At 48.8% G+C, this 13741-nt stretch overlaps 3 protein-coding genes and 4 non-coding genes across 8 annotated transcripts; 1 reads left to right on the top strand and 6 right to left on the bottom strand.

Annotated features, from left to right (window-relative positions):
* Positions 1–299: 299 nt before the first annotated feature.
* SURF2 (surfeit 2) lies at positions 300–3314 on the bottom strand. Its single transcript, XM_059486153.1, has 6 exons — positions 3194–3314; positions 2644–2798; positions 2318–2421; positions 1732–1923; positions 1041–1192; positions 300–402 (listed from the first exon to the last, which is right to left on the bottom strand). Exons 1-6 carry the CDS (start codon positions 3299–3301, stop codon positions 319–321), a joined length of 795 nt encoding a protein of 264 aa, XP_059342136.1. The 5' UTR covers positions 3302–3314; the 3' UTR covers positions 300–318.
* Positions 3315–3372: 58 nt separating this feature from the next.
* LOC132082330 (surfeit locus protein 1) lies at positions 3373–9313 on the top strand. Of its 2 annotated transcripts, XM_059486564.1 has the most exons (9): positions 3373–3478; positions 4320–4401; positions 4521–4648; positions 4990–5072; positions 6182–6373; positions 7269–7341; positions 7714–7876; positions 8425–8506; positions 8847–9162. In XM_059486564.1, the coding sequence occupies exons 1-9, from the start codon at positions 3392–3394 to the stop codon at positions 8911–8913; spliced, it is 957 nt and encodes a 318-aa protein (XP_059342547.1). In that variant the 5' UTR covers positions 3373–3391; the 3' UTR covers positions 8914–9162. The 2 variants fall into 2 exon arrangements, with proteins under 2 accessions (XP_059342547.1, XP_059342546.1); XM_059486563.1 differs by lacking the exon at positions 8425–8506 and having other exon boundaries at positions 8847–9313.
* A 519-nt stretch (positions 9314–9832) lies between these two features.
* Positions 9833–13718, bottom strand: RPL7A (ribosomal protein L7a). The gene is made up of 8 exons (XM_059486565.1): positions 13672–13718; positions 13036–13156; positions 12625–12774; positions 11760–11900; positions 11348–11427; positions 10885–11015; positions 10455–10524; positions 9833–10005 (listed from the first exon to the last, which is right to left on the bottom strand). The coding sequence occupies exons 1-8, from the start codon at positions 13672–13674 to the stop codon at positions 9901–9903; spliced, it is 801 nt and encodes a 266-aa protein (XP_059342548.1). The 5' UTR covers positions 13675–13718; the 3' UTR covers positions 9833–9900.
* LOC132082440 (small nucleolar RNA SNORD36) lies at positions 11090–11163 on the bottom strand. Its single transcript, XR_009419806.1, has one exon. It is a non-coding gene; the product is annotated as a small nucleolar RNA SNORD36 (small nucleolar RNA).
* Positions 11585–11662, bottom strand: LOC132082441 (small nucleolar RNA SNORD36). The gene has a single exon (XR_009419807.1). It is a non-coding gene; the product is annotated as a small nucleolar RNA SNORD36 (small nucleolar RNA).
* On the bottom strand, positions 11972–12037 carry LOC132082443 (small nucleolar RNA SNORD24). The gene has a single exon (XR_009419809.1). It is a non-coding gene; the product is annotated as a small nucleolar RNA SNORD24 (small nucleolar RNA).
* LOC132082442 (small nucleolar RNA SNORD24) lies at positions 12843–12915 on the bottom strand. Its single transcript, XR_009419808.1, has one exon. It is a non-coding gene; the product is annotated as a small nucleolar RNA SNORD24 (small nucleolar RNA).
* Positions 13719–13741: the final 23 nt, after the last annotated feature.

Below are 13741 nucleotides of genomic sequence, written 5' to 3'. Positions count from 1 at the left end.
TAAAAAACTCAGCTGAGCTGCTCTGCTTTCCTGCCTAAGAAAAAACAGCTTTCTGTAAAAAACTCAGCTGAGCTGCTCTGCTTTCCTGCCTAAGAAAAAACAGCTTTCTGTAAAAAACTCAGCTGTCTGGACTTGACTGCAGCACTCATCCTTCCCTCAGTGTGGGGCTGGATTGAATCTCTTGGAATGCAACTTAATTCCAGCCCATTATTCCCCTCCACACCTTTAACAGTTAACTGGAATGGGCAGACACTTCATCCTGTGCTCCCTCTGGAATTGTTACACAACAGACTTCAGTCCAGGTATTTATCATAAAATTTATTTCCCGTTGGTTGCTTTCTTGAAGTTTTTGGGTTTTCGATGATGGCTCTTGAATTTCTTCTTTAAAGGGCCTGTCTGTTTCTGTAGGGAAAAATAAAAGTTAATCAGCTTATTTCCAACATGCAGATCAAGCCTTGCCTGAGACAGCTTAAACAGAAACTGAGTGTGATGATCTTCAACAGCCAGAATGAGCCCAAGTCTGCCCATGGAGCCAGGATCCTGCAGCTCAGCAGCCCTTTCTGATGGTTTCATTAGGTACAAACTGACAGGCTCCCTGCAGCAATGAATCCTAACTTTATCCAGCCCTAACTTTCTACTTTGAGACATTTATAAAGTAAGGCAGTGGCAGAAAAATGGTCTAGAGGGACTCTGTGACTGCAAAACAGTAATTTTTTTTGTGTGTTTGAAGAACAATTACAGAACCCACAGGACACACATCAGCTTTCCTTCTATGATGGTGTGGGGCAGGATCCCAGCCTAGATGAGCTCTTTGTACAGGCAGGAACATCCCTCCCTACCCCAGGCAGGATAAATATTGCCATAAATATGGCAGGAATTCACACCTCGGGATGCAAGTCACTGTCTGGCACACAGGGAAAAATCTATTCTGAGCAGCTTTGCACCTTCTGCTGGTTCCCAGACAGGAATAGCTGGCACACCTACGGGCTGGCATCCCAGCTCCACACCCCCTGCTGCTGCAGGCAGAGGATGACTCCCACCTTTCCTCTCTTGCCAGCTGCTCTGCTGCTGTCCCTCCTTGCCCCGTGCTCTCTGTTCTGCTTGGTGCCATCGTCCTCGCTGTCTGTCACAAAGTCATCGCTGCCCTTTGTGCTCTCTGCAGCTGCTGGGGTTTTTTCTGTGAAGAGTGCAGCTAAAAAAGATTCAGCTCAAAATCAGTTCCCTGTGCACACAGGCTCTGCCTCCCCCCACTTTGCTTTAAAGCCGCTTCCAGTCACCACATGTCACTACTGAAATACTTGGGAAATAAACATGCTGGTGTTTTATTGGAAATGTGCCTGGGTGCTCTTTCTGTTCCCATTCTGGGAATGTCAGCACAGGTGGTGCCATGTGTTACAAGATGGATTTGCACCTCCAGATCTAAGTCAGGAGAACACCCTAACCACCTTCTGTCAAAGATTTGCTGAGAAACATGGAAAGTGGAGATTCTTAAAACAGCAAATCCCAGCAGATTTTGTATCCCTTCCCTCACACCTTGCATGATCCAACTCATTATTAGCATCAATTATTTCTTATTTGGTGGAGGTAAGCTTTTCCAAAACCCAGGACTCCCAACTGGACGAAGTCAGGTGCCTCTGGCACACCAGCATCAGCAGCAGTGTAAAGAAATCGGGACACAATTAACCAAGCAACTCCCCTGAGGACATGGATGTCACCAAGGTTCTCACTCACGTGGGTACAGGTCACTCATGCTGTCGTCTGTGTCCTCTCCATCCTCTTCACTGGATTTTGGCTCCCAGAACTCCTCTTTCCTGTGAGGCTGCTTGCTCCCATTTGTTTGGTCATCAGGGTGCTGTGCCCGCTGCTTCTTCTGTCTCAGGCAGGCAGGGACGTACTCCACTCCTTCCCTCTGGCATTCCTCATCTGAGAGAGAGGGTCAGGCAGCACTGAGCAGCTGCCCAGCCCCTCAATCCTCCCATTCCCAGCTCAAGCTTGTAAGACATGCAACTCCAAAGTCCAGCATGCTCCAAATATACATCTACAGTGACACTATGGACCAGAGAAGATGTTAATACAGATCACACACTCCCTGGGGGAGTTTCAGAGCTGATACTCTTACAGAAGGATGTTCCAAGGTATTTGCTAGAAGCCAATTGCTCCCTATATCAGGGACCTTCCTTCCTAGCTGAGGAGGACACATAGTAACACACTGCTGTCAATTTAAACAAAGCTGTCCCACCCACTTCAGAGAGAGGCTGGAATCTTAACAGCTCAGAAAAGAAATGCTGCCTGGCACAGCTTCAGAAAAGTGACTTACACGTTTTCAGGGCCTTCTGGTAGCGCTTCCCTTGGACGTGACGCAGGACATGCTCTGGAAGCTTGTTGATGTGTCTGAGGGTGAGCTTGCAGAACAGCTGGTGTCTGACACAGAAAGGACCAGCAACAGAGTTAAAGTGTGCATGACTTCAGAACTTTTCATTCACAAGCACTGCAAGTTGCTCAAAGTTGATAAATACTTTATGAAGCTTTTCCCAGTCTCCCCAAATCCATAAAGACCTAAGAGCTTCATAAAGCCCAACCACTTTATGTCCTCAGACATTAAACAAAGTGTAAAGCACAACACACAGGAGGGAGAATACGTACAAATTCTTCGTGCTGGGCACTATGTGGGGCTCAAACGTGCCATAGTCGAACTCCCTGGCTGCCTTTATGAGCCGCTGGTACTTCTTGCCACTGGTGTAAGCCTGCAGCTCCGACAGGCGACAGGGCAGCTCGTGTCCTGTCAGCCTGCACCTCACCTGAAAAACACACTGATGGTCAGGAAACCCAGGGGTTTATCCCACTGAATGTCAGAATCCATTGGGTTGGAAAGAACTTCTGAGATCATTAGAGTCCAACCTGTGACCGATCCCCACCTTGTCAACCACACCATGGCACTCAGAGCCACGTCCAGTGCTTCTCCAGGCATGGGGACACCTCCCTGGGCGGCCCCTTCCAATGTCTGATCACCCTTCCCGTATCCATCCCAGGGCTGGGGAGCGCAGGACAGACCACGGCCGGACAAACCCCTGGAGGCAGGAGCTGGCTGGAGCCGAGCCCATCGGGTACCACGCGGTGCCGTCCCCATCACGGCCCCATCCCCTCAGGACCCTCTCGGTGCCCCCCAGCCCTCACAGCCCTCCCACGGCCGCACCTTGCCCGGCCCCGCGGGGCTGAGCAGCGGGTGCTGCCTCAGGAACAGCCGCTCCGCCTCGGGCACCTCCGGCACGGCCGCGCTACTGCCCGGGCCCGGCGCCGCCATCGCGAGGGGCCGGGCCCGGCCGCGTTTCCCGTTCCGGGCCGCGGGCAGGGCGGGGGCAGCGGGGCCGGGCCAGGCCGGGCCGGGGCCGCCATGGCCGCTCTGGTGCTGCGAGCGGCGCCCAGGCTGCTGAGGGAGCGGCGGGGCCCGGGGAGCCTCGGGGCAGCGGGACCGGGACGGGTAAGCCGCTGATCCTGTCCTTCATTCCGTCCCCTCATCTCGTCTCCTGATCGTGTCCCATTATTCTGTCCCCTGATCGTGTCCCATTATCCTGTCCCCCGATCATGTCCCATTATCCTGTCCCCTTATCCTGTCCCCTGATCGTGTCCCAATATCCTGTCCCCTCATCCTGTCCCTTTCTCTCTTTTCCTGATCCTGTCCCCTGTTTCAGTTCCCTGATCCTGTCCCCTGATCATGTCCCATTATCCTGTCCCCTCATCCTGTCCCTTTCTCTCTTTTCCTGATCCTGTCCCCTGATCATGTCCAGTCGTCCTGTCCCCTGATCCAGTCTCCTGATCCAGTTCCCTCATTCTGTCCCCTCATCCTGATCCAGTCCCTTGCTCCTATCTCTTCACCCTATTCGCTCATCCTGTCCCCTGATCATGTCCCATTATCCTGTCCCCTGATCGTGTCCCATTATCCTGTCCCCTGATCCAGTCCCCTTCTCTCGTTTCCCAATCCAGTCCCCTCATCGTTCCCCTCCTCCTGTCCCCTGTTTCAGCCCCCTCATCCCATCCCCTGTAGGCCCTTGTTTTTGTCAAGAATAGATTAAGCTGTTGTGTGTTTGCTGATAGCATAGATGGAAGTTCCTTGCTCTGCTATATGCAGCTCTGTAACAGAAATTTTATCTTATTCAATTTAAATTATAGACTAACCCATAATGTTTCACAGGCAGTTGCTCATTTGAGACTTAAATCAGTGGATAAAAAAATATTTCACGCAATCATCAATCTCTAATATCACTTGAATAGAAGTTTTATAAAGCAGCAACATTACAAAGGATCTTTCTTATTCCATGTAGGCATCACAGTGCTTAATCAGAAGAACATTTTTTGGATGTCCTCTAACTAAGGGAGGTTCTGGTCTGATTCAAAAGACTAAAGGTAAGAAAATATTTACCTGGGCTTCTGCCCTGTTTCACCCTAATACCAAGATGTAATATTTCCTGCAGGAATTTGGCATCTCTTCTCTGAATCCTGTTCCTCATTCTGGTTTTCTGTAGATGTTTGTTTGAGGTTCTGCAGACCACAAAGTTCTACAGCAGCTGCTGGCAAATCTGGAGAGGATGCCTTGCTGAAATGGGGCCTTCTCCTTGTCCCTCTGACCACGTTTGGTCTCGGCACATGGCAGGTACAAACAAATATTTCATTTTTTCAAAAAATGAGCACTTGAGGACTGTCAAGTTTTTCCATCTGTTTGATTTAGTTCAGACAACAGGCAGGTTAAAGATTTGCTGTTATTTTACATTTTTGTTTTCCAAGTGTCCACTCGTAAGTCTTTAAAGGAAGTCTTTGTTTTTTACACTTTTAATTTAGTATAAATATTTCCTCAAATTCAATTCATGTCTCCAATTACCCTGATTTAGGCAAGGTCTGATGATAAAATTATGACCAAGGTTTTAAGGCTTGCTGGGGTTGTCACATTGCTCTGTTCTACCCTAAGGAGTTTCTTTTGTGTTTGTTTATTTCCAGGTTCAGCGGCGCAAGTGGAAATTAGATTTGATTGCACAGCTGGCATCAAGAACCAGAGCAGATCCCATCCCTCTGACATTAGAGTATGAAAGCAGGGATGGTTTGTTGTCCACAGAGCACTGATTGGGAATATTAGATATGGACTGTGCACTAATGAGCTTGTGCTGAACTGACCTGCATGAAAATGAAGGGATGCAATGGAAATTGGGATGTACCAGCAAATTAGAAAGACATCCTGATAATTTATTTATTTTTAGTAAAAGGATATGTCAGTTCTTTCCTGTGGGATACTCTAAATGCTTGGGGAAGGATGAATCTCTGTTCAGGAGAATGTGGGATGTAATTCATGGCATTTTTAATCTCACTGGGGAAAGAGGACTTGGGTGTCTGTGGTGTCCCAAAGGAATTATTACTGCACCAGGGAGTCTTGGAGCAGCAGCAGGACATGTGGAGCAGTTGTGCCAGATGTGAGAGAGATTTTTAAGGCCACTTGGTCACCTGGCACAATTCTCAGAAGGGCTCAGTTGTTGGATTTCATGGTGTGGGATGGAAAAGAAACACTTGCCATGGCTGGATGCACGGGCAGTGAGTCCACCTGCTCTGTGATACCTGGGTTGCAGATATTGTGGAAAACTTCTCCCTGGATGCTCTTGATCATCTCTATCATCTCTGGGACAGCTGAAATACATTAAGCCATATTCCATGAGTTTGTGTTCTGCCTCTGTTTGCCAACAGTGTTGCCTTCCGATGCAAGGTGAGGCGACCTGGTTCTGAGGAGACGGCACGGCGACCCACTCCCCAGGGTCACTCGGGCCAAGAACGCACGCAGACACCAGTATGGTGGACGGTTCAAGACCTTTATTGTCCCGTCTCGTCGGGTTTTATACTGGGAAAGTTTTTTCCCTACGTCAGGGGGTCTTACTTTACTGTAATTGGTTAGTAAGGAGTAGAAAGTTACTAATGTTAGGGGGGACTACATTCTTGGGTGATCCTTTATCACTAGGAGTTAGGGGGAGAGGGACTCTACTGCTTTCCGTAACATCGCGAGATTTTCCGAACGCCTGACCCTATCTACTACACAACAGGCTCCATCAGAGTGAACCATTAGGGAAAAGGAGAATCCCGCAATAAAATCTCCTGATTGAACTCACCTAGCATAGCCATGATTTTGTTTTTTTCTTGTTCCTTGCAGCCCCATGGAGCTGAAGGAGTTGGAGTACAGACCCGTGCGGGTGCGGGGGCACTTTGACCACTCCAAGGAGCTGTACCTGCTGCCCCGCTCCCTGCTGGACCCCCAGCGCGAGGCGCGCGAGGCCGGCAGGATCTCGTCCCACCCGGAGAACGGAGCCAACGTCATCACCCCCTTCTACTGCACAGAGCTGGGGTGAGTCCAGGAGGGCCCTGCTCCATGGGGGCACGCACTTCTCCTTGGAAAATCTGAATCCTGGTGGTTGGGTTTGTATCTATCACTCACAGAATTGACAGAATCGCTAAAGATCATCAAGTTCAACCCAGCCCCAACACCTCAACTAAACCATGGCACCCTGTGACAGTGGTCACAGGGGTCTTCAGGTGAGGGAAGAGACAAGAATGCTGACTCCATGTTCAGAAGGCTTGATTTATTATTTTACAATATATATATTACATTATAACTGTACTAAAAAGAAATAGAAGGAAAGGTTTCCTCTCAGATGGCTAGCTAAGAATAGAATAGGAAGGAAAAGAATGGTAACAAAAGCTAGCTGTCTCGGACTCTGAGATAGCTCAGCCTTGATTGGCCATTAATTATAAACATCCAAGATGGGCCAGTCACAGATGGACCTGTTGCATTCCACAGCAGCAGATAACCATTGTTTACATTTTGTTGCTAAAACTTCTCAACTTCTCAGCAAGAAAAATCCTAATGAAAGTATTTTAATGAAAAGATGTCTGCAACAGCACCCAATTCCACATCCAGTCTTTTCTTAAACACATCCAGGGATGGTAACTCCACCACCTCCCCAGGCACAGACCATTACAGAACTTTATCACCCTTTCTGCAAAAAACTTCTTCCTAATATCCAACCCATATTTCCCTGCCTTAAAAGGTATCTCTCAGTCTGTGACATCACTGAGGCTCCAATTGAAATTGTATTTAAATTCCTTTATAATGTGCATTCAGGTGACAGCAGAAGTGGCAACTAACACGTGGGTTGCTTCTTTCTTTGGTCTTTAGTTCTAGCAGCAGCAGGAATAAATTCCCTTCCACTCCTGAGCAGTGCTTCTTTATGTAACTCTAGGGTCACGATCTTAGTCAACCGAGGATTCGTGCCCAAGAATAAATTGAAACCAGAGACCAGGCTGAAGGGACAGGTAAGGGGGATCCAGGGAATGGGGGGTGTTACTTTGTGCCCCTTGGTTACCCAGAGGCACCACTCACCAATCCAGAAAGGCGGGAGCTATGTTCAGCATCATGGGAGGTGATTTAATTAGTCATTGCAATTTTCAAAGACAACAAACCTTTAATTCCCACCTTTTTGTTAAGTAAATAACGTGTTTTACAAACAAGGAGCTGTTGTTCTGCTTTTTTCCCTGCTGTGTTACAGCACTGCCCCACTGCCGGGAACAACCACTTCATTTATGCTTAGACCCTTCAAGTGCCTCATTTTCCTGACAGGACTTGATGTGTCAGAATATGAAATCAATCTTGAAACATTGCTTTTTTCTTTCTGCACTGCTCCTCAGATTGAAGATGAGATTAATCTCACAGGGGTGGTGAGATTAACAGAAAAAAGGAAACCCTTTGTGCCTGAAAACAACATTGAACAAAACCGCTGGCACTACCGGGACCTGGAGGCCATGGCCAAGGTGACCGGTGCTGAGCCCATCTTCATCGATGCAGATTTCAGTAAGTCACAGAGGGGCCCAGCCCCACATCCAATTTACATCACTCTCCCTCCCTTTGCCCTCAGTTCTCTCCCTGTGCTCTGCCAGCCCACTCTGTTGAAGGTGACAGGGAGCCTATGAGAGAGCTGGAGGACTTTTGTCAGGAGCATCAAAGATAGGGCAAAGGGTGTGACTTCAAACTGCCGGAGGGCAGGGTTGGATGGGATATTGGGAAAGAATTCTTTCCTGGGAGAGTGGGCAGGCCCTGCACAGGGTGCCCAGAGCAGCTCTGGCTGCCCCTGGATCCCTGGAAGTGTCCCAGGCCAGGCTGGACAGGGCTTGGAGCAACCTGGGATAGAGGAAGGTATCCCTGCCCATGGCAGGGGGTAGAATGAGATAAGCTTTATGTCCTTTCCAACCCAAACCATTCTGGGATTGTGAACTTGGGACCACCACTGCCTGAGGGAGAGCAGGGTATCCACCAGATGGATCACCTTCTTCCCTTCTTAAACAAAGTGCAGCTCCACACTGTGCAGGTAAGGATTTACCTTGGCTGTGTTGTCCCCACAGAAAGCACAGTCCCAGGGGGACCCATCGGGGGCCAGACCAGGGTGAGCCTGAGGAACGAGCACATGCAGTACATTGTCACCTGGTAAGGAACCAACCCCAGCACATGCAGTACATTGTCACCTGGTAAGGAACCAACCCCAGCACATGCAGTACATTGTCACCTGGTAAGGAACCAACCCCAGCACATCAGTACATTGTCACCTGGTAAGGAACCAACCCCAGAACATGCAGTACATTGTCACCTGGTAAGGGGCCAGCCCACCTGGGGGACAGGCCCAGGCTCCTCTGGAGGAGCCCTTGAGGTACAAAAGGCCAGTTTTAACCTAAACAGCTTGTGCCAGGTGGTTTGATTTGGTTATTGCAGCTGTCTTAGGGAGGCCCAGTCCACCCTGGAAAGTTGCCAACGTGTGATTCTCTCACAGGTACGGCTTGTGTGCTGCAACTTCCTTCTTGTGGTACAAGAAATTTATACAGAAGGTGCCTCTGTGAGGGGAAGGAAGAAACATCTTCATGCTACAGTCAAGAGCATATGGATGACAGGAGCCTGATCACTAAATACTTGAAGCACCTGGAATTCCAGAGCAGTTTGAGCAAACAGGTTATCAAGCTGCAAACAGACTTGAAGCAATCCCTGCAAACTGAGCTCCCACCAGTGTGATTTGGCTGAGCTTGGGAGAACTGAACTTCAATAGTAATCACAAAAATACATTTTTCTATTGGGGTTGGCTGCAAACTACATTTTAATATCTCCATTTTTTTTTTTCTTAAGACAAATCCAGAGGATTTTGTCAATCGGCCTATTTGCAGCAAGTAGTCCTTCCTGAAGTCAGGAATGGCTCACAGCAGCTGCAGCAGAATAAATAAAGGCCTTCAGGTCTTTGCTTTGTGACTTGCATCATGCATCTTACATGGAACAGCAGCAAAGCTGAATTAGAGGGTACTGTGGAGACTCAGGTCTAGCCGGGGAAGGCAGCCTGTGGCTTTGCAAGATGAGGGCTGGCAAAAACAAGCAACTACCACAGCTGGAGCCTTGGTAGCCTCCATCCACAGTGCCACAGACCAAGTGTGCACTCAGGAAACTCCTGATTCTTCCCCCGTCAGCCTGCCCTTACTGCAAGGGGCACTGCAGGTGTGGAAGGCTGTACCACTGTGTGTAACCCATACTGTAACCCAGTCCTAAGTAAGGAGAAATCAAGAGCTATTTCCAATTTAGATTTGCAAAACCAAGCCAGGCCTAAAGCCAGAAGTAGCCCAGCCCAGTCAACTTCAAAATCCCATGTGCAGCCTGAGCTGCTGGGCTGTGTGTTCAAGAGTAAAGTTACTCCAAGGTAAGAAATAACCAGCTCTGTGCAGATGTTTCTGTCACCAGATGGAAAGCAAGAAATACTCCCTGCCTAGAACACTCCCATGAACAGAGACCACTGAAACAGCTGGGGTTTATTATGTACAGAGAACAAGGTGCAATGCAGTACATCTTCAGCCCAGCTTTGTAGCCAGCTCTTTAGCCTTTGCCTTTTCCAGCTTGGCAATGCGAGCCACCGATTTTGGACCCAGGACATTCCCGCCCCAGTGACGACGGATCTGCAAGGAAGGGACAACAGGTTAGAGACCTCATCCATCTCTCACTGTGGCACTCAATTCTGCACAAGGGGAAAAGCTCCTTCAACTAAAAAATCCTGCACATTTCAAGCACTGCACTACATTTTGGGGCAGCAAAGAGAAAAGTTTTAAGTCTTTCCCAATGAGGGAGGTTGGATTCAGCTATCCCGTAACTCCTGGATTTGGGATATGGAATTCAGGTAGCAGAAAGTATTGCCCTCTCTACAGTCTTTGCCCTAGGATTGCTGTTTACTTCTAACCTGGTGACAGCTTTCACATTTTACCCCATCCTCAGGTAAAGAATCTGGGTACACTAAGCAAACCTAGCTGTAACACACCCAAGTATAAACTGATGTCACCATGTCCCGTTTCTCCCTTCTGGGAATGTTAACAGTGTACAAAGACAAGGCCAGCAGCACACAGAATCTTACCTCATCATATCTGTCATTGTAGTTGGTCTTTACAGCCTCCACCAGCTTTGCAAGGGCTCCCTTATCCTCCCTGTTGATGACAGTTTTAGTTCCTTTAGAGCCTTAATTTAACATTTTCAATAACTATTTTGCCATAGAATTTGAGAGCCTCAACAGACAACCAATTTTCCAGGTTAAGCAAAAGCATCACTTACAAAGGGTTAACACTCAATCTGCACTGCTGGGATTTTAGAGTAACCACCCTTTTGGTAAACCAAAATAACCTGCACCTTCAGGATTTGATAGAGACATTTTTATCAGACACTACAGAGGTGGCATTTATATTTTACCATTTCAGAGAGACCCAAGTTTGCTACCCACCTGCCTAGCACCTGTTTAGGGCAGTTTGCTTTCTCCACAAGACAAATCAAGTGAGCTCCAAAACACTTACGGGTTAACCTGGGTGAAGGCCACAGAGGTGCAGGTCTTCCTGTGGACCAGCCTGCCCAGCCTGGCTTTGCCCTTGATGATGCAGTAGGGGACCCCCATCTTGCGGCACAGGGCTGGCAGGAAAACCACCAGCTGGAAGGGAAGGGAGAGCTCAGCAACTGGGGGAGAACAGCCCTTTGTGGTGGCTGTCAGCCTGGGCTGTGCCAACTGCTCAGTGTTAAAAAGCTCGTTTTGCTCTTCACTGCTGCTTCAGGTGAAGAAATTCAAAACATCATTGCAAGGGCCCAGCCTGACTGTCCAAGCAGGACAACTACAAACATGCACAAGCATCCAGTTCAGGCAAATGTGCACTTGTGCATTTCTTTTTTTGGTGCATTCTCTTTCATGCAATTTGTCCTAAAACCCATTTTTGCCTTAAAAGCATTTCTAACCCTAGTTACACAGGCAGCCTGTAACGTGCTCACCTCAATGGGGTCTACATCGTGGGCAATAACGACAAGCTGAGCTTTCTTGTTCTCCACCAGAGTTGTGACAGTATTGATACCTGAAAAAGAAGTTGTAGATAAGTTTGATTCCACTCAGTCCATTTTCAGAGCTTTCTTGCAAGCCAACTCTGATTCCATAGCACAGCATCACTATGGAAGTTACAAAAACTTTACAAAACCATCAGCAGCACAAAAACATTTCACGGACAATTTGCTAAAGCTCAGGGTTAAAAAGCTCGTATATTTTGCTCTTCACTTTGAGCTCAGGTGAAGAAATTCATAACATCATTGCCATAGCTTGTCCAAGGCTGGCTGAAGAACCAACTGTTTAAAAGTTCTCTCTCCCGAAGTGCCACACTGCCATGTTCCCCCAGCTCAGGTACAAAGTTACCTGCTCGGAGGACGGGCGGCCGCTTGGTTGGAGCATCTCCCTTTCCTGCAGCTTTCTGCTCAGCCCGAGCCAGCAGCCTCTGCTTCTTCTCTTGCTTATTTTCAGGCCTGTATTTGTGTGCCAGCTTCAGAAGCTGTGTGGCTGGAAGATAACACCTACTAATTAGTTGCATGACCTGAAAATCTAAGCATTCTTTTTAAAAAACACTGCAGTGCATCAGCGATCTTGGTGGTTGTCATCACATTTTTTTTCACAGCAAAAAGTGATCATCATCTGCACAGCCCAAGAGAAGAGCACCCTGAGAGCCCCTGTTTGCATGCAGCTCTGATGGCACTGAGAGCTCCCTGAGTGTCTGGATGAGGAAATGCCACAGCAATTATGGTTAGAGGTGGTGCATGGCTCTTTTAATGCAAGGAGCATCTATGAGGAAGAATTATGCTACACAGGTCCAAAGTTTTTTGCATTCACAGAAGACCCCTAAATCCCTTCTTCCTTCAGTGCCAGTTTTCCCCCAAAACCTGCATTTCCACAGATGTCTCAAGCAATCTGTTTATACCACCCTGGGTAGCTCTCCATCAAGATGGAAGAATGGAATCACAGTTTAGATGTAATGCAGGGTTGGGTCAGTAAATAGAGCTTTGGTATTTTCTAAATCCCTTTTCAGGGTACACAGCAGCAATCCAAGATTTAAGCCAGCAAATTGATTTTGACAGCACTCTGATCACTGTTAAAGCCTCCCTAAAACACTTCCACAGACACAGCCCAGCTTAGCTCTGTTAAGGCTCATTTTGGTTTCTTTGCCCTTTTCTGAGGCACATCCCATTTACAGCCCAAGCCAAGAGAGCCTTGTGGGGCACATCCTCACCTGTCTGGCGGTCCAAGGCCTGGGTGAACTGGTTGATGGCAGGAGGAACCTTGAGGCGTTTGTAGAGGATGGACCTCTGGCGCTGCAGCCGAATGTAGCGTGGCCATTTCACAAACCGAGTGAGGTCACGCTTGGGCTGGATATCCTGTCCTAAAAAAACACAGCCTTTAGCTCAGGGCTGCCCCAAACCCAGAGCAGCAGCACGGCAAAGGCACAGGAGCATCAGTGATCTTGGTGGTAATGTGTCAGCACGACCACTCAGATAGCAAATATTCTTTCACATCATCTGCGCCTTGCACAAGAACAGCACTGCACAAAGTCTGCAGTGGTTTTTAACGTTTATAACTTCATCTGTTCAATGAACAAGAAAAAAGCCAGGGAAGGAACTATCCCAAATATCCACTTACTCACCGATACCAAAGTTCTTGGGCCTCTTCTCAAAGAGGGGATTGACAACCTTCTTGGCCTCCTGCTTCTTGACTACAGCAGGGGCCGGTGCCACCTTCTTGCCCTTGGCCTTCTTCCCTTTCGGCTGCAAGAAAGAAACACACTCTGTCTTCTTTTGCCTCCAAAACTTGTGTGCTTGGAAATTACCAACCTACCCTGGAAATGCATTTGTTTTCCCAGGCATTTCACCAGGCCGGCGGTCTCCCATGCTCTCCCAGAAAGAGGAAATCCTGTGCTTTGCACTTACAAGGTTTATAAACCACGCTGAGAGGGACAGGATTAAAGCGAGCGTGATCACTTCCCCGAGAGCAGCCGAGATATCCCCACACGTTAGTGATCACCGGAACCCGACCTACCCCGGGAAGGCCCCGCGGCCCGACCGGGCTGCCCGAGCCGGCAGCAGCCGCAGGTTCCGGGCCCAGGCTGCCAGGCCCATCCGCGGCCTTCCCCCATCACCGCAAACCGGGCACAAAACGCCGCTCCACCGCCTCCCCCGCCAGCCGAGCACCGTCGCGACGCTACTACGACCCATCACCGGCGGCGGATGACCCCCGATGGCGACGGATGGCCCCGGCCCTCCGCGCCGCCGCCATCACTCACCATCTTGGGCGGAGGGAGAGAAAGGCGGAGCGAGGCATGCCGGGAGATATCTACGGCGCGCGAGATCTCG

The sequence above is a fragment of the Ammospiza nelsoni genome, chromosome 20, assembly GCF_027579445.1.
Source record: "Ammospiza nelsoni isolate bAmmNel1 chromosome 20, bAmmNel1.pri, whole genome shotgun sequence".
Taxonomy (NCBI): Eukaryota; Metazoa; Chordata; class Aves; order Passeriformes; family Passerellidae; genus Ammospiza; species Ammospiza nelsoni.
The sequence above is the reverse complement of the archived record's forward strand: the minus strand, read 5'-3'. Positions and strand labels throughout refer to the sequence as shown.

What these genes read in the sequence shown, in the direction of transcription:
- RPL7A (XM_059486565.1), bottom strand. An exon ending in GGCCTTGGACCGCCAGACAG is followed by an intron (nt 11,901 to 12,624) that starts GTGAGGATGTGC and finishes GTTATCTTCCAG; the next exon opens with CCACACAGCTTCTGAAGCTG. An exon ending in ACGATGTAGACCCCATTGAG is followed by an intron (nt 11,016 to 11,347) that starts GTGAGCACGTTA and finishes CTTCCCTTCCAG; the next exon opens with CTGGTGGTTTTCCTGCCAGC.
- LOC132082330 (XM_059486563.1), top strand. Translation starts at nt 3,392, where the DNA reads ATGGCCGCTCTGGTGCTGCGAGCGGCGCCCAGGCTGCTGAGGGAGCGG. An exon ending in TTGGTCTCGGCACATGGCAG is followed by an intron (nt 4,649 to 4,989) that starts GTACAAACAAAT and finishes GTTTATTTCCAG; the next exon opens with GTTCAGCGGCGCAAGTGGAA. An exon ending in CTTCATCGATGCAGATTTCA is followed by an intron (nt 7,877 to 8,846) that starts GTAAGTCACAGA and finishes ATTCTCTCACAG; the next exon opens with GTACGGCTTGTGTGCTGCAA.
- SURF2 (XM_059486153.1), bottom strand. Translation starts at nt 3,301, where the DNA reads ATGGCGGCGCCGGGCCCGGGCAGTAGCGCGGCCGTGCCGGAGGTGCCC. An exon ending in GTGCCCAGCACGAAGAATTT is followed by an intron (nt 2,422 to 2,643) that starts GTACGTATTCTC and finishes TTTCTGTGTCAG; the next exon opens with ACACCAGCTGTTCTGCAAGC. An exon ending in CATGAGTGACCTGTACCCAC is followed by an intron (nt 1,193 to 1,731) that starts GTGAGTGAGAAC and finishes AATCTTTTTTAG; the next exon opens with CTGCACTCTTCACAGAAAAA.